The sequence below is a fragment of the Chelonoidis abingdonii genome, chromosome 25 (assembly GCF_003597395.2).
Source record: "Chelonoidis abingdonii isolate Lonesome George chromosome 25, CheloAbing_2.0, whole genome shotgun sequence".
Classification (NCBI taxonomy): Eukaryota; Metazoa; Chordata; order Testudines; family Testudinidae; genus Chelonoidis; species Chelonoidis abingdonii.
In genome coordinates this window covers 19,873,121-19,896,888 of record NC_133793.1, presented here as the reverse complement: position 1 = coordinate 19,896,888, position 23,768 = coordinate 19,873,121, and the positions used below count along the sequence as shown (strand labels likewise).

Genomic DNA, 23,768 nt, shown 5'->3' with positions numbered 1-23,768 from the left:
GTCTTTGAAAAGTGTCCATGCAGCTTGCACGGATTTCACTCTAGTCACTATACCTTTTAATTTCTGTTTAACTAACCTCCTCATTTTTGCATAGTTCCTCTTTCTGAAATTAAGTGCCACAGTGTTGGGCTGTTGAGGTGTTCTTCCCACCACAGGAATGTTAAATGTTGTTATATTATGGTCACTATTTCCAAACGGTTCTGTTATACTTACCTCTTGGACCAGATCCTGCACTCCACTCAGGACTGAATTGAGAACTGCCTCTCCCCCTGTGGGTTCCTGTACTAGCTGCTCCAAGAAACAGACATTAAAGTATCGAGAAATTGTGTGTCTGCATTTCGTCCTGAGGTAACATGTACCCAGTCAATATGGGGATAATTGAAGTCCCCCACTATTATCGAGTTCTTTATATTGATAGCCTCTCTAATCTCCCTCAGCACTTCATCGGCACTATCACTATCCTGGTCAGGTGGTCGATAAAAGATCCCTAATGTTATATTCTTATTATAGCATGGAATTACTATCCACAGCGATTCTATTGCACATGTGGATTCATTTAAGATTTTTACTTCATTTCATTCTACGTTTTCTTTCATATATAGTGCCATCCCCTCTTCCCCCACCCACAGGACCTGTTCTGTCCTTCCAATATATTTTGTACCCCAAAATGATTGTGTCCCATTGATTGCTCTCAGTCCACCAGGTTTCTGTGATGCCTATCATATCAACATCCTCTTTAACACAAGGCACTCTAGTTTACCCATCTTATTATTTAGACTTCTAGCATTTGTGTACAAGCACTTTAAAAACTTGCCACTGTTTATTTGTCTGCCCTTTTCTGATGTGTCAAATTCTTTATTATGTGAATGTTTCTCGTCTGATCTGGCCCATAGTTTATCCTCTTCCATCCTCTCTTTCTGACTAGAACCTAGAGAATCTCTATCAATAGACTCTCCCCTAAGAGAAGTCTCTGTCCGATCCACATGCTCCACTGCAGCAATCCCCCATCTCATAGTTTAAAAGTTCTTAGTTTAACAGAGGAGTTGGCAACCGTTCAGAAGTGGTATGCCGAGTCTTCATTTATTCACTCTAATTTAAGGTTTCGTGTGCCAGTAACATATTTTAATGTTTTTAGAAGGTCTCTTTCTATAAATCTATAATATATAACTAAACTATTGTTGTATGTAAAGTAAATAAGGTTTTTAAAATGTTTAAGAAGCTTCATTTAAAATTAAATTAAAATGCAGATCCCCTCCTGCCTCCGACCGGTGGCCAGGACCTGGGCAGTGTGACTGCCACTGAAAATCAGCTGGTGTGCCGTGTTTGGCACATGTGCCATAGATTGCCTACCCCTGGGTTTAACAGTTCTGATATAGCTTCAGCTAGTTCCATAAGTACCCTAGCGTGAATTTCATCAGGCCCTGATGACTTGAGCACTTTTCACTTATCTAAATATTCTTTAACCTGTTCTTTCCATATTTTTGGCTTGCATTTCTTCCCCTGGTAGTTAATATTAATTGTGTTATGTATCTGGTTTTAATTTACCTTTTTAGTGAAGATTGAAGCAAAACAGGCATTGAATACCTCAGCCTTTTTTATGTCGTCCATTAGCTTCATTGACTTTAAGGTAAGGTGCCTGAACCTTTATAAAAGTGGGGGGGCTAAAGTCAAAGTGGTGGAGAAATCCCTCCCCCATCACTCCCAGACCCCGTTGCCTCCTCACATTCCCCTGAGTTCCCTTCCATAACCTTGCATTCCAAGCCCAACCCTCTCCTTGCCTCTTGACCACAGCATCCAGCTGACCACACTGCCCACCCATAAGATTGGCCTCGTGTTCACCTTATTTCCAAACTCCACTGCCTTCATGGATTGGCATCAGGATACACAAGCCAAAATTAAAACTCCAAGGCTCAGAGTGGCGTGAGCGCTACACAGCAGGCTTCTGGCATCAAGGTTTACACTCCTGCTCTGGTAGCCAAGATTCATGCTCTCAGTATGTTAGGGTGCATCCAAAAGGGCCAGAATGACAGGATTCATATTAGAGAGACAAGGTGGGTGATGTAATATGTTTTATTGGACCAGCTTCCATTGGTGAGAGAGACAAGCTTTCGGCTTACAGACCTGAAGAAAAGTTCTGCATAAGCTCAGAAACTTAGGGGGAGGGATAGCTCAGTGATTTGAGCATTGGTGTGCTAAACCCAGGGCTGTGAGTTCAATCCTTGAGGCGGCCACTTAGAGATCTGAGGCAAAAATCAGTACTTGGCACTGTTAGTGAAGGCAGGGGGCTGGACTCGATGACCTTTCAAGGCCCCTTCCAGTTCTAGGAGATGGGTATATTTCCAATTATTTATTTATTTATGTTGTCTCTCTCACCATACTGCATACAAAAATGGAGGATTCACATGAACAGCCCAGAGTGACCATCACGCCAGGGCACTACTTCCAGGATTCATATTCCTAGCATAACGTCGTCATTACACCAGAGAACTAGTACTACCAGCACGATGAGATTAATATAGCAGCACGTCAAAAATTCACAGCATAAGCACACTGAGATCCACACTGCAATACAGCAGTGTCACAATGCACGCTCTCAGTATAGTAGGGATATACTCAGGAATTGAGTGCAAGGGTTCAGCTAAACACAAGGGCACCTGCAAACAACATTACTAGCAGCAGGATCTGCACTACTGGCCCAGTAGGAGTTGCATGTCAAGGTATTAATTCACAGTTCCCGTGCAATGGGACCCAGGCACCCATGCCTTTAGTACCAAAATTTGTATTCCCTGAATAGTGGGATGGAATTATATAAGTTACAGGAAAAAAAAGCCCTCTGTGATCATCCCGGCTCAGTCTCTCCCCCGACCAACGCAGGCCTGATCCTTACGGTATGTTTTGTCCAGTCTCCTTTTAAAAGTCCCAAGGGAGACTATTCCACAGCCTAAGGAAGAGATTGCATTGCCAGGAAGCAGCAAAAAGTCCTGTGGCGCCTTATAGACTAACAGACGTATTGGAGAATGAGCTTTCATGGGTGAATACCCACTTTGTCAGATGCATGTAGTGGCATTTTACAGATTCAGACTAACATGGCTAACCCTCTGATAATTGCCCGGAAGATTTCCCCTAATAGCTTTGAGTTTCCCCCTCTCTGCTCCATCCCCTCCCCTCCCAGCCCCTTCATTCCCCCCGGCCCGCCTTATCCCTTCCCCACTGCCCCCACCTTGCAAGAGGCAGTGACGTGGATGCTGGGGAAAGGAACTGAGTGAGCCAGAAACATGCAGAAGAGTAGGGAGACACAGGGTGAGACGGACAGAGCCCCCTTTTCCCTCAGGCAGAATGGCTCTGTGCTCACAAAAATGGGGGGAGAGAGAAGCAGTGGCAGTGACTCAGCATGCACTCTCACACACCACGCTTTGCTGCTGTTTGGGGAGCCAATGACCCCCTGCTGCCCCCCAAACTGCACTCATGGACTCCCCTCCCCGCTCTCAACACTGCAGTGGGCATCCCCACCCACCCTCAGTCTGAGCTGGATGTCCTCTGCCTGGATTGGGATGCACCTGCTGCTTTCAGAGCCAGGCTGTGAGCTGCAGCCACACAGGGAGCCTGCCCATGAGATGCAGGTAGGAGGCGGAGCAGCCCCAGGTGATATGGGGCTGATGATGATGAGAACGCAGTGCCTCTCTGGAGCTGAGCAAATCCGACACTTCCTGGCCTTGGCCACCAAGGTGGTTTCTTTTGTTAAAGAGTGGGGTGGTCATGGCCCTGGCCCCTCTGCTATAAGGTCAGAAGAAACCATCATGATCACTTAATCTGACCTCCTGCACATTGTAGGTCACAGAATCTCATCCACCCATTCCTGTAATAGACACCTAACCTCTGGCTGAGTTACTGAAGTCCTCAAATCATGAACTAAAGAATTCAAGTAACAGAGAAACCACAATTTACACTAGGTTAAAACCTTCAAGTGACCTATGCCCATACTCTGGAGGAAGGTGAAAAAACCCAGGGTCTCTACTACCTGAACAGGGGTAAAATTCCTTCCTGACCCCAAATATGGCAATCAGTTGGACCCTAAGAACATGGGCAAGACCCACAGCCAGACACACAGGAAACAAGTCTCTGTAGTAACTCAGAGCCCTCCCCATCTAATGTACCATCATCAGTCAGTGCAGATATTTGCTGCTAGCAGTGACAGATCGGCTAAATGCCATAGTAGGTAGTCTCATCCTTGTGTCACTTTGCCTCCCTCATCAATTTTTTCCAATTCCTAGATTCTGATTTATGTTCATTAGTATCAACTTCTCTTTTCTTCCATTTGCTTTTTGTCTGTTTTAATAGCTTCCTTCAATTCTTGTCTAAACCAGGTAAGTTTCTTATCCAATGTGGCCTTCTTTCTTGATTGTGGGACTGTAGCTTAAAATGTTTCTAAACAAAATGCTGAAGTTACATTGCTGGTTTGAACGTGACCTACTTGAACAGCAAGAGGAAAGTCTCTTCTCCTATTCTGCACTCTCTGTCTACTATAGCAGCAAATTCTGACTCCTAAATGCTACAAAAACAAATCTTAACTAGGGGCTTTATTCAGAGTCTTCAGAAGTCAACGGGAGTCTTCCCATTGACTTCTATGGGTTTGGATCAGTTTTTATACTAAGAACTATTCAACAAAAGATAAAGTTTTACATAGTGTTTAATTTTAGCAGTAAAAACTAAGGCCTGGTCTACACCTAAAAGTTAGGTTGGCGTAACTATGGTGCTCAGGGTCTGGGGCAAAAAACAACACCCCAAGTTCCCTAGCTATCCCAACCTACCTGTGCAGACAGAGCAAGGCTGATGAAGCAATGCTTCCATTAACCTAGCTACCATCACTCGAGGAGATGGAGCGCCTACAGTTATGGAACAACAGCAAGCATCTACTCTACAGCTGTACCACTATAGTGCCCATAGTGTAGCAACAGCCTTGGACCATGTATAAAGGAGACTGGGATCCATGACTAGCATGGCCAGTGAAAAGAGAGGAACTGAGAAATGGGTAAGGAAAGGTAATTTACCCCCTCTATGGTAGTTACACGGGGATCTGCCAAGGCAATAAATGAGAGAAGGAAAAGAAGTTTTTCCTTCCATTTTAAATTATTCACTGTAAGTAATTTTTCTTACTTGTCAGGGCTTCCAGCATTGAGAATAACACTAATTCATTCACCAAACAGACATCACCCAGGAAGCCTCACACTTCCTCCCCACATCTCTGATCTGGAAAGACCACATCTAGGAGTGAGCCGTCTTTGTGTCCATTCTGAGATTGCAAAAGGATGCCACTAAAAAACTGATAACCATCTTAATTGATTTGTGTGACAAAAAGCTGTTTGATGGCCAAAGACCAGGCAGGATTTGAATTAGTGACCTAGTAACAAAAGGCTTCATATACTATTATCAGTCCTCAGAACCATCCAGTTCACCATATCAGAAAATTAACTATAAATATATAATCTTTTTTTACTCTACAGTACAATAAAACTAAATGGGAGCTTTACCATGAACTCTGTTATACACACAGTTTAGGAACCCATCGTTTTCACAAACAGTTAAAAATGCTTACCTCGAATTCTGGTTCAAAACCAGCATAGCCAGAGATTTGTCCAGATACATTCCAAAGGAAAGGAATTCCTCCACAGAGAAGAATCAACTATAACAAAAAACATGCAATAGATTCAATTCATTCTGTGTTATCAGGGAGCAAAAAAGCCTGAAAAAGATGAGACCAATTTTGAAAAGTGACCTGGAATTTTTTTTAAACATCTTTTTGCTTCTTTATAATATATAAAGAACACCTGAAAGCTGGCCCCCTCCCCGTCTTTAACCTTAGACATCAGGAAGAGCAAGTCAGACCTTCCTTGGTTTTGCTTGGGAAACGTTGGGACATCTCAGGGCATGTTAACTGTGACCTCTACTACTTTAATTGAAGATTTGTGATACATCTTTAACAAAGGTTTCTTTATTCAAAATTACAACTGGTAAAGTTAAATAGCTGATAAAAAACAAAAACAGACTTTCAAATACACCTCTACCCCGATATAACACTGTCCTCGGGAGCCAAAAAAATCTTACTGTGTTATAGGTGAAACCGTGTTATAGCGAACTTGCTTTGATCCGCCGGAGTGCACAGCCCTGCCCTCCCAGAGCACTGCTTTACCGCGCTCTATCCAAATTTGTGTTATATCGGGTCGCATTATATCGGGGTAAAGGTGTAGTCTGACTTACTTCCTTAGCTAGTGTGATATCACCTTGCACTAGATCTCAGAAATCAGAGCATCTTCCAGCCTGGATAGGACCTAACAAGCAGGATTATTTATTTATTTATAGAAAAACAACGTTCAGGCTGAAGTTTAGATATCATAAAAGATGGCAAAAGGACACAAGAAAAACTGTTTCTGCCCTTGCAAGTTGCCTCTAAACTTTTGTAGCCTCTAACACCGAGAATTCTAGTTATTGACTAAAGGTAATATAAAGACAAGTTGCTAATCCTCTTTGGTAAAAGATCACGAATAAAGCGAGATGAAAGAAAAAAAAACAAAACTAAAATCACTTACTGGTAATTCTGTTAGTTGCAGTCTCCTCTTCTATCATTCTACTACTCAGGATTAATGGCCAGACAGTGCTGTAGTTTCATCTATTGGAAGAAAGGAGTCAAAGAGTTCTGAAACCCCATCTTGATTACATGAGTTTCAGCCAGAAAGCCTCCCTCTAGTCTAACTTCCAAAGTCAGTCTGTAAGACATCAAGAGAAATAACAGGCAAGCACCTTGTAAAGAGAGGGGGTGGGGGAAGGAGGGGAGAAGAGGAAACTATGACAAACATAATTACCAGTAAGTAATGTTCCTTTGTCATATGCCTCTCACTTCTCCCACCTATGAAAGTGCATTACTGGACAGACAGTGTATATAACAAGCAGTTGTCACAGGAGGTGCAGGGGGCCTACCTTACCGTGTTGCTAGCAGCGCCCTGGAGCCAAAAGACAGCCTGAGAAGCAAAGAGGCCCAGTTAATGAGGAGGTATATCAAGAAGCAGGATGATGACCACATTGCCACCTTATATACCTAGGAAATGAATGCTCACTGCCCATAAAGAGGAGACTTTTCTAGCCAAGTAGCACCTGATAAATCCAAGCCAAGCCGACCAACCTGGTCATATGCTGCAAGAATGCAGCCTAAAGCACAAAAAGCAACACTGGCATTACCTGGAGCCTTTAAAATCCTCAAAACAGAGACAGCTGTTTTGATTTTCTAAATTCCTGAGAATACTTGAGAACATACTTAACAAAACACACCCTATTATCCAAAGGGCGTACCAGGTTCAGACAGATGAAGAACAATGGGTTCACTCACATGGAACTGGGTGTTCACTTTGGGGACAAACAGTAAGCTAACAATAAAACTTTTTGGAAAGAACAGAGGGTGAAGGAGAAGGGATGATTAAAGATGAGCTCACTCCCTCATCACTGTGAGATTGTTGCAACAAAGAAAGTATCTTAAAGGACAGAAGTCTGCCCTAAAGTGTCAAAGAATTTCATATCCTAGCCTGTTAAAGAAGATCAAGCCATACTGAGGGATCCCAAGATGAATCACTAGTCTTGAAGACACACTAATATTGTCAGAAGGAACTCTCAGAATGATAGAAATGCAGGTCTGTCTAGAGGGAACTCAAGAAGTCATCTAACCTAGGCTCCTGTGCTGAAGCAGGACCAAGTAAACCTAAACCATCCCTGACAGGTGTTTGTCCAACCTGTTCTTAAAAACCTTCAGTGATGGGGATTCCACAACGTCCCTTGGAAGCTTATTCCAGAGCTTAACTATCCTTATCAATAGAAACATTTTCTTAATATCAAACCTAAATCTCCTTTGTTCCAGATTAAACCAATTGCTTTTTATCCTACCCTCAATGGACATGGAAAACAATTGATCACAGTCCTCTTTATAACGGTCCTTAAACTATTTGAAAACTTATTAGATACCCCCTCAGTCTCTGTTCCTCAAGACTAAACCACACTTTTTTTTACCCTTCCTCATAGGTCATAGAATATCAGGGTTGGAAGAGACCTCAGGAGGTCATCTAGTCCAACCCCCTGCTCAAAGCAGGACCAACACCAACTAAATCATTCCAGCCAGGACTTTGTCAAGCCAGGCCTTAAAAACCTCTAAGGATGGTGATTCCACCATCTCCCTAGGCAACCCATTCCAGTGGGGTCAGGTTTTCTAAACTTTTTTTTTTTTTTTGCTCTCTTCTGGGTTCTTTCCAATTTGTCCACATTCTTCCCTCAAGTGTGGTGTCCAGAACTCAACACAGTACTCCAGAGGAAGCCAGCTAGAGCAGAACTACCACCTTCCATGTCTTACACACGTCTCTTAATACACCCCAGAGTGACACCAGCCTTTTTTGCGATTGCACATTGTTGACTCATATTCAATTTGTGATCCATTCTAACCCCCAGATCCTTTTCAGCATTACGACCATCTAGTCAGTTATTCCCCAAAGTGGGACTTACCAGAACTGCAGCTCTGGACTTTGTGGATGTAAAGATGCTACCGCAGAGCTGTATTAGCTATGGCGACAAGCTGCAAGCTGAGGCAAGATAAAATAATTACTAACCTTTCATAACTGTTGTTCTTCCAGAGATTTTTCCCTCAGAGGTATCCGTTGGTCCAGCTCTAGCAGCCTCTGAGTTGTGCAGTTATGCACTGGTATAAAGAGCACCACCAGCCCCATGACTCCTTGCAGCGTTCCCTCTTGCCGGTAATTCCGACAGAGAGGTAAGAGGGTCAGTTCTGGAATGAACATGAGCAGCAAATCTCGAACAGTTACGAAAGGTTAGTAACTTTTTTTTTTACTTCGAGTGCTTGCTCGTGTCCATTCCATACTAGGTAATTCACAAGCAGTACCCCTCAAGGTGGACTTGGAGTTCATGGACATGCTGACTGCAATACTGCTCACCTGAAACTGACATCATCACAGACCTATTGGATGATGGAGTAGCAGGAAGCAAAGGTATGAGCCAACAGCCAGGTAGCAGCTCTGCAGATGTCCTGGATTGGTACCTGTGTGATGAATGCTGCCTAGAAAGCCTGGGCTCTTGTGCAATGAGTGATCACTATGGCCAGAGGCAGAACCTTCGCCTGTTTGTAGCAAGTTTGGATACAGGCAGTTACCCAGGATGAAATTTTTTTGGGATGACACAGATACCCTTCTCATCCTTTCTGCTACTGCTACAAAAAGTTGTGTGGACTTGCTGAAGGGCTTAGTTCTCTCACTATAGACTGTGAGGGCCCACATAACATCCAATGTTCTCCAGTAATATTGTGAAGTTTTGGAAAGAAGACAGGTAGAAAAATGTCCTGGTTATTGCGGAATTGCGACACCACTGTTGGTAGGAAGGCCGGATGGGGACACAGCTGGACCTTGTCCTTGAAGAGCACCATATAAGGGAGTTCTGACATAAGACTTAATCTCAGAGACCTTTCTAGCTGAGATGATCGCTATCTGGAAGGTGACCTTCCAAGAGAGCAGTAGTATGGGACATGATACTAATGGCTTGAAGGGAGGCCCTGTGAGTCCCATGGCGGGGGGCTGGTTCACGAACCTAAGGGTAAAGTCTTTCCAGCCCCTTGAGAAATTTGACCGTCATCTCACGTAAGAACACTGATCTGCCATTCACAGTCAGGTGAAAGGCTGAGATGGCTGCCAAGTGAACCTTAATAGATGAGAGAGCCAGATCCTGATGCTTTAGGTGGAGCAGGTAGTCCAAGATAGACTGCAGAGAAGACTGAATGGAGAAAGATTCTGTTCAGAGGCCCAACAAGTGAAAAGTTTCCACTTGGCCAGCCTGGAGGAAGGCTTTCTACTACCTAGCAAGACGTGTTGAACCCGATCTGAACAGGCCTGTTCCTTAGGCTTCAGCCACACAACCACCATACAGTCAGGTGAGGTTTGGGTGAAGCAACTAGCCACGGTTGTGAAATCAAGTCCAGGAGGAGTGGAAGCAAGAGTGGCTCTGCCACTGAGTTTCAGAAGCACACTGAACCAATGCTGGGATGGCCACGCCGATGCTATCAGGATAACCTTCGCCTTGTCCTGTTTGATGATTAGGAGGACCTTATGAACCAAGGTGATCGGTGGGAAAGCGTACAGTAAGTGATCTGCCTATGAAAGCAGGAAGGCAAGCAGACAACAGAACTGATGGCATTTCCTGTTCTGTATGGTGGCAAACAGGTCCACCTGGGGAGGTCTCTACGTCTGGAAGATGATACTGACAAGGTGGGCTCCCCATCCCAGGTCTGACACATCTGAGACTAGGGTTATCGACAGTACAGGGGCAGCAAAAGGTACCACTTCTATTACGAATCCTGGGTCTCCCCACCATGTCAACGAAGGCCGGAGGCGGAACTGTGAGTAGAATCCAGGTGATGTCTGCTCAGGGAGTAGACCGATACCAGCCATATCTGGAAGGGTATGAGGCACAACCTTGCATACTGCACGAGGCAGGTACATGCCATCATGTGTCTAAATAGTTTGAGGCAAAACTGAGTGGTCGTTATTGGGGAGATTGTGACCTCAGAAATCAGGTGTGATATAGCTTCTGGTAGGGAGGCTTTGGCCTTGGTCAAATCGAGCACTGCCCCAAAGAACTCTATTCTCTGAACTGGGACTAGAATTGACTCCTGCTGACTTTCTTGAAATATTTGTTGAAGTGACGCAGGTCCAGGATAGGTTGTAGATTTCCCCTCTCCCTCACCCCCCAGCCTTCAGGATTAGGAAATATCGGGAGTAAAAACCCCTTCTCGCTCAAGTCCTGAGGAACCACATATATAGGAGGGCTTGCACCTCCTGGACAAGAAGCAGCTTGTGAGAGTCATCCCTGAAGAGGGACGGGGTAGAGGGTAGGAGGGAGCGGTGGATGAAAACTGGAGAGCGTAACTGACAGTTACTGTACTCAGTACCCAATGGTCCGATGTTATATCTGACCACACTGGGTTGAAAGGTGACAGGCAGTCCAAAAATAAAAGGGGAGATGGATCTGGAGTCAAGACTGGTATATCGCCCTCAGACATACCTTGAAAATGCCTGCCTGGCCCTGCTGGGATATCTATGAGAGCCCGTTTGGGAGGCTGTGGTAGGAGAGAGGTGTTGGCGCCACTTATAACCCTTTCCTTTTCTTTTGTAGGGCTCCTATTTGGGAGACACTGCAAACCTGAGAGGCTACTGGGGCCTAAAGTGCTTCCTGGAAGCTGCAGGTGTATAAAGGCCCAAAGAGAGAAAGGTGGCCCTCCAGTCCTTGAGGCTGTGGAACTTTGAGTCTGTCTGTTCAGAGAACAGGGAGGTGCCCTCAAAGGGGAGGTCCTGAATGGACTGCTGCACTTCAAGAGGGAGGCCACATGATTGCTGATGCTATAGTACTGGAGCTGCCTGGAGGGAAGTCCTGGACACAGTCTAGCCCTCCTCTAGAATGGCTGTGAACAACTCCTGCCTTGACTCCTATGGCAGTCTCTCCTTAAATTTGGACAATGAGTCCCACAGATTAAATTTGTACCTTCGCAGCATGACCTGCTGGTTGGAGATATGTAACTAAAGGTTGCTTGTCGAAACCATACATCGAAACAGGTCCAGTCTCCTGGATGCTATTTTTGTGGGTAGCACTCAACTGTCCGTCTGTCCCACTCATTCGCTGCCAACACTACCAGAGACCCAGGTGGGCAGCAAGGGGGGGTGAGTAAAGGTACTCAAACCCACTGGCTGGGACATAGTATTTCTTTTCTGCCCTTTTTGAGGTGAGGGGCAGAGAAGAAGTCTGCCACAGTGTTCTGGTGGGGCCCATCGACTGCTTCGTTAACAGGCAAGGCCACTCTGGAGGGAGCAGCTGCAGCCAGGATGCTGATTAGGCTGTGTGCTGATTCCTTAAGCTTCTCAACTTCCAGGTCCAAATTCGCAGTGACCCTTTTCAGGAACTCCTGGTGGGCCCTGACATCATCCTGCAGGAGTGGGTTACTAGGGCCTGCAACTGCCTCGCCGGGGATGACAAGAAGGTGGCCTGTGCCAGAGGATGGGCTCCCTCCTACTCATCCACCTTCCACCAGAGCCATTGGGGCCATTTACCGGGGTCGGTACTGAAATCAGTGTCCAATGTCAGACAGGAAGAGAGAGTAGCTCACCTTTCTGACACCACTCAGTATGAGCAGTGGGAAAGGGGGCCCAGTACCAGGGGAAACCCTGAAGGATTCCAATACTGCCACTGTATTAGCCAGTGGCCCAGTGGCCATGCGCCAGTAGGAGGGCTGGTACCGAAGTCTGGCACATAGGTTGTGTACCAGTAGGTTTTGGGTGCAGCCAAGGATTCCCCTTCAGACTCAGAAGAGGATTCTTCCCCTGGAAATCACAGCAGTGCCAAACCTGCTTCTATCTCCGGGCGTGCTGGGGAACCAGGGACAGGCCAGTGACTGGTCCATTGGGACCATGGAGGACTTGCCTCTGGACGGTGCCACATGGAGCTTGTCGACCCTTGCTCCATTCTGTCTCTGATTGTCTTGACTGAAGAGGGTCCTTGAGGGGCCAGCTGGATCGGGAGCGACGGCAGGTACTTTGCTGCTTGAAAAGCCTCTGGGATTGAAGGAACCAGCAGACGTCTGATCCCACAGCTGCTCCCAGAAGTCGGTGGCCGGTCCCATACCGGACTCAACACTCTGGACAGAGTTGGCAGTGCCATCAGAGACTTGGGGGAGGACGAGTGGCCTGATGCGGGTCTCACTATGCTAGTTACTCCTTACTTGTCCCTCCTCTGCCCTGGAGAACGCCCTCTCTTGGTGACTTGTTTCTTATGCCTCTTCCTCTGCACTAGGAATAGAGAGCGGTGCTGGGGAGCATTGCACGAGGATGTGGAGGTTCTTGGTGCTGATTCAGAGCAGCTCGGCTCTGAGGCTGGTCTGAGGGCCACCTTCGTAAGAATGGCTTTCAGCCAAATGTCCCTATCCTTTCTCATGCGGGTTTTAAAGTCTCTGCAGGTCTGGCACTTCTCTTTAATGTGAGACAGTTTAGGCAGCTAGGGTGCAGGTCATCAACTGGCATCACCTTGCCACAGGAGGTACATGGATTGAAGCTCAGGGATCAGAGCATGCCCAGCCCCTGGGGTGAAAAGTCCCTCAACTACAGAAAAAACTACTAACACTACCATATACTCTGACTCTAAGAACTATATGCTAACTACAATAACTATACAAAATATGTATAGAGAAAGTCCAAACCACCGGGAAAGAAGCCTTGCTACAGCAAGAGGGGCTGTCCCAGCAGCCGTCCTGGGTGGTAAGAAGGAACTGAGAAGGTGTGAGGCCGGAGGCACTCTTTGTATGCGACTCCAGAGAGTGCTAGAGCCGGGCCACTGGATACCACTGAGGGAAAAATCTCCAGCAACTGTGCACATGGAGCGCACAAATGTAGCATGGAATGGACATGAGCAAGCATTCGAAGAAGTTGATAGCAGGCAGACAGATTGATAGAGCTGTAGGTGTGCCTTTTGTGGCAGCCCACGATTCCAAGCATGAGGGAAGACTGAACACGCCAACATCCCTTAGGTGGGCTCATGACCATCATGTTTCTTCTGGGGTGTTACTTCTGAGGATTGGGGAAGGTCAGACATACCAGCATGCCTCTGACCAGTGGGATTCACAATCTGCGAATAGCAGACCCCAGCTGAGAGCCCCTGATTTGGGGCACTGCTCAGCTGAAGAGCTATGAGCTCTGCTTTCCACACACTCTCACTGATTTAATGCAGTGTGACAGCCTCACGTTTTTCCACTACCCCGGGTCTACACTATGGGGTTAGGTCGAATTTAGCAGCGTTAGGTCGATTTTAAAATGAATGTGTCCACACAACCAACCCCGTTCTGTCAACTTAAAGGGTTCTTAAAATCGACTTCTGTACTCCTTCCTGGCGAGGGGAGTAGCACTAAAATTGGCCTTGCTGGGTCGAATTTGGGGTAGTGCAAACCAAATCGACGGTACTGGCCTCCGAGAGCTATCCCAGAGTGCTCCACTGTGACTGCTCTGGACAGCACTTTGAACTCCGATGCACTAGCCAGGTACACAGGAAAAGTCCCAGAAACTTTTGAATTTCGTTTCCTGTTTGGTCAGTGTGGTGAACTCAGCAGCACTGGTGACCATGCAGTCCCACCAGAAGCGTAGAACATAGAATGTTTCTATGCTCCCCCTATCATCTCTGTTCCTGAGGTTATTGCAGATCAGAAAGCGAAAAAAATGCACTTGCGATGACATGTTTTCTGAGCTCATGCAGTCCTCCCACACTGATAGGGCACAGCTTAATGCATGGAGGCATTCAGTGGTAGAGGCCAGGAAAGAATTAAGTGAATGCGAAGAGTGGAGGGCAGGACGCGATGCTGAGGCTAATGGGGGAGCAAACGGACATGATGAAGCATCTGTTGGAGCTGCAGGAAAGCCAACAAGAGCACAGATCCCCGCTGCGTCCACTGTATAACCACCTACCCTCCTCCCCATGTTCCATAGCCTCCTCACCCAGACGCACAAGAACACGGGAAGGGGGAGGCTCTGGGCACCCAGCCATTCCACTCCAGAGGATGGCCCAAGCAACAGAAGGCTGTCATTCAAACAGTTTGATTTTTAGTGTAGCTACAATAAGCAATGTGGCCTTGTCCTTCCTCTTCCCCTACCCCACCCGGGCCACCTTATCCGTTATCTCTTTTTTAAAAAAAAATTAATAAAGAAAGAATGCATGGTTTCAAAACAATAGTTACTTTATTTCGAAGGGGGGAAGATGGTTGGCTTACAGGGAATTAAAATCAACGAAGGAGGCAGGTTTGCATCAAGGAGAAACACACACAACTGTCACACCAAAGCCTGGCCAGTCATGAAACTGGTTTTCAAAGCCTCTCTGTTGCACAGCACTCCTTGCTGTGCTCTTCTAATCGCCTTGGTGTTTGGCTACTCAAAATCGGACGCTAGGTGACTTGCCTCAACCTCCCACCCCACCATAAACATCTCCCCCTCTCACAGATATTATGGAGCACACAGTAAGCTGCAATAACAATGGGAATGATGGTTGCATGGAGGTTTAACCTAGTCAGCAAACAGCACCAGCAAGCTTTTAAATGTCCAAAGGCACATTCTACCACCATTCTGCACTTGCTCAGCCTATAGTTGAACTGCTCCTTACCGCTGTCCAGACTTCATGAGCCATGGGAGCAAGGGGTAGGCTGGGGTAGGTGCGACTGCGCGGTGCTGCCGGATGGGAGAGCAGCCTGAGGCAGAAGCCTCCAGCTCACATGATATTCCAGGCAGGACTGAATCTCCATGAGATGAAATTTAAAGAGAGAAAGACCTGGAGTCTCTGGCTCTCATTCAGTGCTCTAAGAGGAGGATAGCCATGTCTGTCCAGGCACCCCTGATCGAGCTCACCGAGGTCTGCCAGGAGCCGCCAGGAGACGTACGGTGACAGTGAGCTCAGCAGGCTCCATGCTTGCCGTGGTATGGCATCTGCATGGGTAACCCAGGAAAAAAAGGCACGAAATGTTCGTCTGCTGTTGCTTTCACAAGGGAGCGAGCGAGGGCAGAGGAGAGGCGGGGGAGAATGGGGCCTGACGACATGTATCCAAAACCACCCGTGACAATGTTTTTGCCCCATCAGGCATTGAGGGCTTAACCCAGAATTCCAATGGGCAGCGGGGACTGCGGGAACTGTGGGATAGCTATCCACAGTGCACCGCTCTTTAAGTCAATGCGAGCCACAGTAGTGAGGATGCACTCCACAGACTTCATGCGCTTAGTATGAGTATACACAATCGACTGTATAAAATCGATTTCTAAAAATCAACTTCTATAAAATTGACCTAATTTTGTAGCGTAGACATACCCTTAGTGTCCATAAAAGACAAAGAAAGAGGAACAGAGAGACTAAAAAGAGGAGATGAAGTGAAGCCTCCAACTTTCTGCATAGAGAACACAAAACTGGAGAGGGGCTGTTCTGACTGAGGCTAATATTATCAAGATCAGGTTTCAGAATTCCTTGCTTTTTTGCTTCTAGTAGGTGGTGCCATGATACCATCCGTCCACTAATCCAGGACAGGAAAAAAGAGAGATGACAGTTTAACAAATAATTTTTTCCATTTTTTCCATTCTTGTTTTCAAAATTAGGCTATTTTAAATTTAAATAAAAAAATCTAACCAGGTCTGCAGTTGTCCAAAAAAGGGTTTTTACGTCAAAACAATTTTACAATCTGCTGGAAAAATCCTAACTCACATACCACAAACATGAGTGTTATATCAAGAACTGTAAAATACATGTATACACACAAACACAAAATGCAACTTGAAGTTCATGAAAAGCACTGAAGAAATCCAAGTTAAGATGGAACTTACTTTCTTACCTCTGCTCCCTTCTGTGTATGTTTTACAATAGTCTAATTATATGATCTTATACTATTTCAAGCTGATGCTCTTTTCCCAATCTTGTTTTATAATTGATCAGCTTTACATTATCACACAACAGTTCATGATCATAACTGTGCGGTATAACTTTAATGACAGACCTGTCATGTAAGTTGTTTTCCACAACTTGCTTTGGAAACAGTTACACTTCTGAAGAGTGTTTGCACTTCATGATTATTTTTCTAACTTCTAATTAAAATTATTGTGAAAACGAAAATCCCACCCCATAAAACTGACATTAAAATGCAGGTATGTTTCTAGCTTAACTGTTATATTATTGTAAAGGAGTGTTTTAACGTACAGAACACAATAGGAACAGTAAGAATATACACTAACTTACATAAATATTAAGGTGCTTAATGTTATAGATACAGAGCTTTAATTGATACCGCATATAACAACTAATAATGTCTTATCACATTTTATTATAATGCATTTATATGTTGCTTACATTTTACTGTATACACCTCTACCCCGCTATAACGCGACCCAATATAACACAGGTTCGCATATAATGCGGTAGCAGCAGGGCTCTGGCGGGGCTTTAGAGGGGAGCCCCGGGCCCTTTAACTCACCGCTGGAGCCCTGCTGCTGCTGCTGCTGCCCCAGGGCTGCGGCTGTGGAGCTCGGGCAGCGCTTTAAAGGGTCCAGTGCTCCAGCTGTTGTGGGGAGCCCCAGGCCCTTTAAATCGCCGCCGGAGCCCTACCGCCGCTGCCCTGGGGTTGCAGCAGCGGGGCTCGGCCGGCGATTTAAAGGGCCCGGGCTCCCCACAGCAGCCAGAGCCCCAGGCTCTTTAAATCACCACTGCAACCCTGCCACCGCTACCCTGATATAATGGCCTTTCACCTATAACACAGTAGGGATTTTTGGCTCCCCATGATCACGTTATAGCGGGATAGAATTGTATTTTGTTGTTTGTATCATTCGCTACTTTCCTACCATAGCAGACAGCTGAGTTCCCTGTAAGCTGCATGGCCGCGCAGCAACCTATTTAGGCACTCAGGGGACCTGCCATGGCCAGGGACCAGATGGAGGAGGGGTGCCCCTCTTGCAGCCCAATCTAGACCGGTCCCCAACTCTGCTGCAGCCCGGACCCAGCTGCGGTGGCATGGATTCAGGCACTGCCCAGCCCAGCCCCAGGCACAGCTGGGGCGGCGCAGACCCAGGCATCCCTCTCCCAGCCCAAACCCAGCCTCAACTCGACTTGCTGGGACCAGGGAAGGAGTGCCTATCCTGATTCCGCAGCAACGGAGCTGCCACGGCAGGGAGAGGCACCTTTCCCCCAGCCTAGGGGCTGCTGCGAGGAGAGACAGAACTGAGAGGAGTTCTCTCTCCCCACCATAGCCTAGGAGCACACTCTTACACCCCAGGCCCCACCCCAGAGCCCACACCCTCAGCTGGAGCCCTCACATCCCTGGACCTCAACCCTCTGCCCCAGCCCTGAGCCCCCTCCCACACTCTGAACTCCTCGGCTCTCCCCCCACCACATGAATTTTGTTATGTGCACCAATATGAAGGTGATGTATGACACATCACCTCCATATTGGTCCACATAACAAAATTCATTGCGCACATGGGTGGGAAAAATTAGAAGGAACACTGGCAGACAGTACTACAAAATGCTACTCATATGAAAATTTAGTGTTTTCTTTATACACTTAAGAAATAGATCATGTAATTGAAGACTTAAATAGTGCATCTACACAAGGGGACAGAACTATGGTTGCAGATTCAAATTTTCGCATTATATTTTCTAATTTTTTTTGGTGTATTTTTTTTAAAAGGAAAAATAATTAATACAAATGCACACATACTGTCCGGGAAAGGAAAAGAGGAACAATGTAAAATCATAACGTAAGATAGCCAAGTCTGATGAATTACTACCAGATGAATGTGGCAATTATTTGCATGCTGTCCTAGCAAGGAAACTACCCAGGGCACTTTACTGTAAATCCGTAGATATCCACTTTATATCCGTGGATATCTGCAGACCATTTTTGTAGATCGCGGATGAAGGCAGATCCAAATTTTATATCTAAAGCCCAGCAAATTCTCTGATATCCACTTTATATCTGCAGATATCTTCATCCACTGAAGCGGATATCCATGGATCATTTCTATAGGTTAGAGATCAGAAGCAGATACAAATTTTGTATCTGCACATGGTTCTGTGTCAGCACAGTGGCTTTCTTGTTAACAGAGTAGTAATGTACTGCTATGTTCACACTGACTAAATAAATTTTTTTTGACAATTAGATAGCAATCTTGGTGTACAAACTCACTTTTTTGGCAGTGACGACATAACCCAAAGCTGGAAACCTTATTAAAGACTGCATTCACAGTATGAGGCTTATAAGGCATGTAACAGCATTGACCCTGGAGTTATATTTGAAGGATTAAATATAAAGTATTTTACATTTAAATCGAATGAAAAGTATTGTATAAACTATAGAGCAGCTATGGTACTTACAGCGCCCTCTAGCTCCGAATACAGGCCCGACCAAAAACTGAAAGTACTTTTGTCCAGTTGATACAAACGAGATTTTTCAAAGGTTTCCGAATCCATGATCTGTCCTAATTCCCATGGGACATGTGTTGTTGTTCTATATACCTTCCTCTGAAACAGAGAAAGACATACTAAAATTAACATGTTGGGGAAGAGTCAAAATGGCTTTTGTAAAGGGATATCACGTCTCACCAATCTATTAGAATTCTCTGAGGGGGATCAACAAACAGGAGAAGTAGTGTGACTTGAACTTTCAGAAAGCCTTTGAGAAGGTCCCTCACCAAAGGCTCTGAAGCAAATAACCAGTCATGGGATAAGAGGGAAGGTCCTCTCATGGATCAGTAGCTTGTTAAAATATAGGAAACAAATGGTAGGAATAAACTGTCAATTTTCACAGTGGAGAGAGGTAAATAGAGGGATCCCCCAAGATCTGTACTGGGACCTGTCTATTCGTAAATGATCTGAAAAAAAGTGTAAACAGTGAGGGGGCAAAGTCTGAAGGCAATTCAAAATTCCTCATGATAGCTAAGGCCAAGGCAGACTGCAAGGGATCACAAAGGCATCTCACAAAATTGAGTGGGCATGATAGATACAAAATGTGGGGTCCAAATTAGCTGTTACCACTCAACAAAGAGATCTTGGAATCATTGTGGATAGTTTCCCGACAACAGCTGCTCAATATGCAGCAGCAGCCAAAAAAGCAAATAGAATGTTAGAAACAGGAAAGGGATAGATAAAAAGAGAGAAAATATAATAATGCCACTCTATAAAACCATGGTACACCCATACTTTGAATATTGCATGCTGTTGTGGTCACCCCTCTCAAAAAAGATACATTAGAATTAGAGATTACTGCAGGGGGGATAAAAGCATGAGTGATATACAGAAAGTGAATGAGGAAGTGTTATTTAGCATAACACTCAAACCAAGGGGGGGGGGGGGTCCACCCTAAAAAATTAATATGCCACAGGTTTAAAACAAACGTAAGTACTTCTTCACACAACACAGTCAACCTGTGGAACTTGTTGCCAGGGAACATTGTAAAGCCAAAAGTACAAGTGGGGTAAAAAAAGTGTTAGATAAATTCATGGAGACTATATCTAGCAATGGCTAATAGTGAAAATGATCAGGGTTGCAACCCATGCTCTGGGCATCCCTACCTCTGACTGCCAGAATCTGGGACTGGACAACAGATGATGGATCACTGGACAAATTGCCTTATTCTGTTCACTCTCTCTGAAGCAACTGGCTTTGGCCACTGTCAGAAGACAGCATACTGGGTTAGACAGACCATTGGTTTGACGCAGTATGGCCATTCTTATGCTCTAATAAAATTCTATATTAGATTTGTTACTCTAATTTCAGTAAAGCTGAAACAATGTCCAGTACTTGGTTTGTGTGATTCTTTACGTATCAAAGCTACGTGGCAACAGAATCTCTAGAATAACTGTTTTTCTCAAAATCCTGTCGAATGACAAATGTAAAGCCGGAGTGATTTATTATTCCAGAGGCCAAAAGCTGACAGTGGAGTTGCTTGTTTGTTTCTCTTACTTTAAAATGTTAAAAAGCGGTTTGTGGAGATCCCAGGAATGCTCTGTCTCACAGAGCACGACATGGGGAGCCATGGCGATGACCGAGCACAGTCTAGGCAGAGGATCAGACTCTGCCCACCAACTCCACGGACTCCCCCAGTGGAACCAGGCACGCAGGCCAGGCCTCAACAACAAAGGGGAACTGTCAGCGCTGCGCGCTCCCGTTCCCCCTCCAGAGTCACCGCCGCTGCCTCGGCCTGCGCTCCCCACTCGCCAGGCACGAGGCGGACAGACGCGCCCGGTGTCCCAGGCGGCCGCGAGGGGCTTCACCGCCCGCGCCGCCCAGGGCCCCTCCCGCACCTGCCGACGCGCCAGGAAGGCCTCCCACAGGTACACGGCCCAGGAGAAGAGCAGCACGGAGCAGAAGATCCGCTTCTCCACGGGCAGCTCAGCCCAGAGCTCCCCCGGCACCGGCAACGCCATGGCGGAACGCGCCACCCGCAACCGCCGCCGCCTCGTGTCCTTGCCGACTTCCGGCCCGGCGTCTCTGCGAAACCCTCCCCCCCATTCCGGCTTCCGGCCCGGCGTCACTGCAAAACCCTCCCCCCGCTCCGGCTTCCGGCCCGGCGTCATTGCAAAACCCTCCCCCCGCTCCGGCTTCCGGCCCGGCGTCACTGCAAAACCCTCCCCCCGCTCCGGCTTCCGGCCCGGCGTCTCTGCGAAACCCTCCCCCCCCACTCCGGCTTCCGGCCCGGCGTCTCTGCGAAACCCTCCCCCCCCACTCCGGTTTCCGGCCCGGCGTCGCTGCAAAACCCTCCCCCCACTCCAGCTTCCGGCCCGGCGTCTCTGCAAAATCCCGGCTTGTAGCCCGGTGTCATCGCAAAAGCAGCTGGTTTCTGGCGCCAGTATCCCCGCGAAACGCGCCCCCGCTGACTTCCGGCCCGGTGTCACCATAAAACTGCGTTTAACAAAAAAAAAGACCGAAATATTTGTAATGCAGCGTCGCCATCTGCCGGACACTGCAGAGACCCCGTCAGGGCCGGGCAGCTGTTCGCTATTTTCAAGGCATCTGAACAAATATAAAACCATGGCTTGTAAAGTTTGCAGGTGACACACAGATTGGTAAATACTTATAAAAATAGGTTAATTTACAGCGTGTCTAGGTCACTTGTTTTTTCATTCAAGCAACAGGTTTTTTTTAATGTGGCCAAATGCAAGGCCCTACGTCTAGGAACAGAGGTTATAACTTTAAAAAGTGGCCCAAGTGACATAAGACCCATTAACTTGATGTGTTTTTGAAGAATTTACCCAAAGAGTGTAGTGTCAAAAAGGGATCCCTGTGGCTATGGTCTATTACAAGTCCAGTTGGCAGCGCAGGGAGGGCCCAGCCCTAGCTTCATGTGGCTCCTGAAAGTGGCCACCAGGCCCCTGTGTCCAGGGAGGCTCCACACGCTGCCTGCGCCCCAAGTGCCAGCTAAGCAGCTCCCATTGGCTGGGAACCATGATCTATGGGAGGCGCCGGGGCAGTGCACGTCCAGGGGCCACAGGGACCTGGTGGCCACTTCCTGGGAATGGTAAGTGCTGCTGGGACTCTGCACCCTGAACCCCCTTCCACACTTCAACCCCCTACACCACAGCCCTAAGCCCCCTTCTGCACCCCATACCCCTCATCCCCAGAGCCCACACTCCCTTCCACATGCCAGACCCCTTGGCCCCAGCTCTAGAGTCCCTGCCTGCACCCAAACTCCCTCCTGGAGCCTGCATAATCTGTATGTCTAGGGGCCTCTGCTGCTATAGTTTTAGAGGCATGGCTGTATTGACAAAGCCTTTTACTGTAGCCTAGCCCTAAGTATGAGACAACAGATGAATACAGGCAGATGGACAAGTACGAAGAAATAATGAGGCACATTTTTTAAATAGACAAGGAAGATACAGGGTAGGGGAAGGCATGTAAGCAGGGTGAACAATCTGATAGCAGTGAATGTGATGTCAGTGCCATGATTTTGGGGGGCATGGATTTAGTTAGGTGGGAATCAGCTAAATAGAAAGAAAAGGGAAGGAAAGGAGGAGAGGGGGAAGAGGAGGAGAGGTTAGGAGGGGTTGGTGTGTAGTGAAGCTGAGCTAAAGAGACTTGGAGGGAGGGGAAGCTGTTTGAGCAAACATCTAATCAGCACCGGGCAGAGAAAGAATATTTTACGATTTTGAACGTAATGTCCAAAAGTGAAAAGGTGTGTGTGGAATGTTGGCGCATAGCCAAGAAAAATGAGTTAGCAGTTTGACCTTAGTATATAGTTGGTCTGTTGGCAGGCAGGCAAACGTGAACTGAGATCAGATAAAGGTCACTCCAACATTGCAGAGAAGGGCCAGTCAGGTATGCTCAGTGCAAAACTAGGTAAGAGTCACCACACCATAGTAGTAAACAGATCATAATACTCAGGCTAGTTGTGCAACTGCTTTGATTGAGAGACAGCATTTAGCAGTTATGATTGGTCTATAACAGGGGTAGGCAACCTATGGCATGTGTGCCGAAGGCGGCACGTGAGCTGCTTTTCAGTGGCAAACTCACTACCCGGGTCCTGGCCACAGGTCAGGGGGGCTCTGCATTTTAATTTAATTTTAGATAAAGCTTCTTAAACATTTTAAAAACCTTATTTACTTTACATACAACAATAGTTTAATTATATATTATAGACTTATAGAAAGAGACCTTCTAAAAACGTTAAAATGTATTACTGGCACGGAAAACCTTAAATTAGAGTGAATAAATGAAGACTCGGCACATCACTTCTGAAAGGCTGCCGACCCCTGGTCTATAAGAATGGACTAATCAAAGAGGCTCTAAATGTGATTGGAGGATAGAGTATGTTAATGTCATGATTCGGTAACAAGCCAATCTGAAATGGTCTAGTGGTTGATAAAAACTGAGTGAAAAATAGGCAGTCAGCAGGCAAAAGTTCGTGAAGATAGGTAGCCAGGAAAAGAATAAGCATGTTAGCTATAGTGTAAACCATAGCTAGAAATAGGATTAATGAGTATGTGTCTATACGTTTGTGTGACTAAAGATGTGTGTTTGTATTATGAATGTTAACCTTTATGCAAGCAGTCTTTTAAAGCTTTTTTTAGCAGATTGCCTGCCAGTTGTGCAATCACACTTTCCGGCAGGAAATTTAAAAAAACAAAACAAAAGCAAACTAACCAAAAAAAAAAAAAAAAAAAAAAAAAAAAAAAAAAAAAAAA

General features: G+C 46.3%; 1 protein-coding gene across 1 annotated transcript in view; it reads right to left on the bottom strand.

Moving 5' to 3' along the window:
* Window positions 1–21,096, bottom strand: part of ZMPSTE24 (zinc metallopeptidase STE24) — a 90,174-nt gene extending 69,078 nt beyond the window's left edge. Inside the window, exons 1-3 of the mRNA XM_032776420.2 lie at window positions 20,892–21,096; window positions 18,964–19,110; window positions 5,594–5,680 (exon numbers count right to left, since the gene is read on the bottom strand). Coding sequence (XP_032632311.1) covers window positions 5,594–5,680; window positions 18,964–19,110; window positions 20,892–21,014 — 357 coding nt within the window. The 5' untranslated portion in view covers window positions 21,015–21,096. The remainder of the gene's footprint in view (window positions 1–5,593; window positions 5,681–18,963; window positions 19,111–20,891) is intronic.
* Between the last annotated feature and the right edge of the window lie 2,672 nt (window positions 21,097–23,768).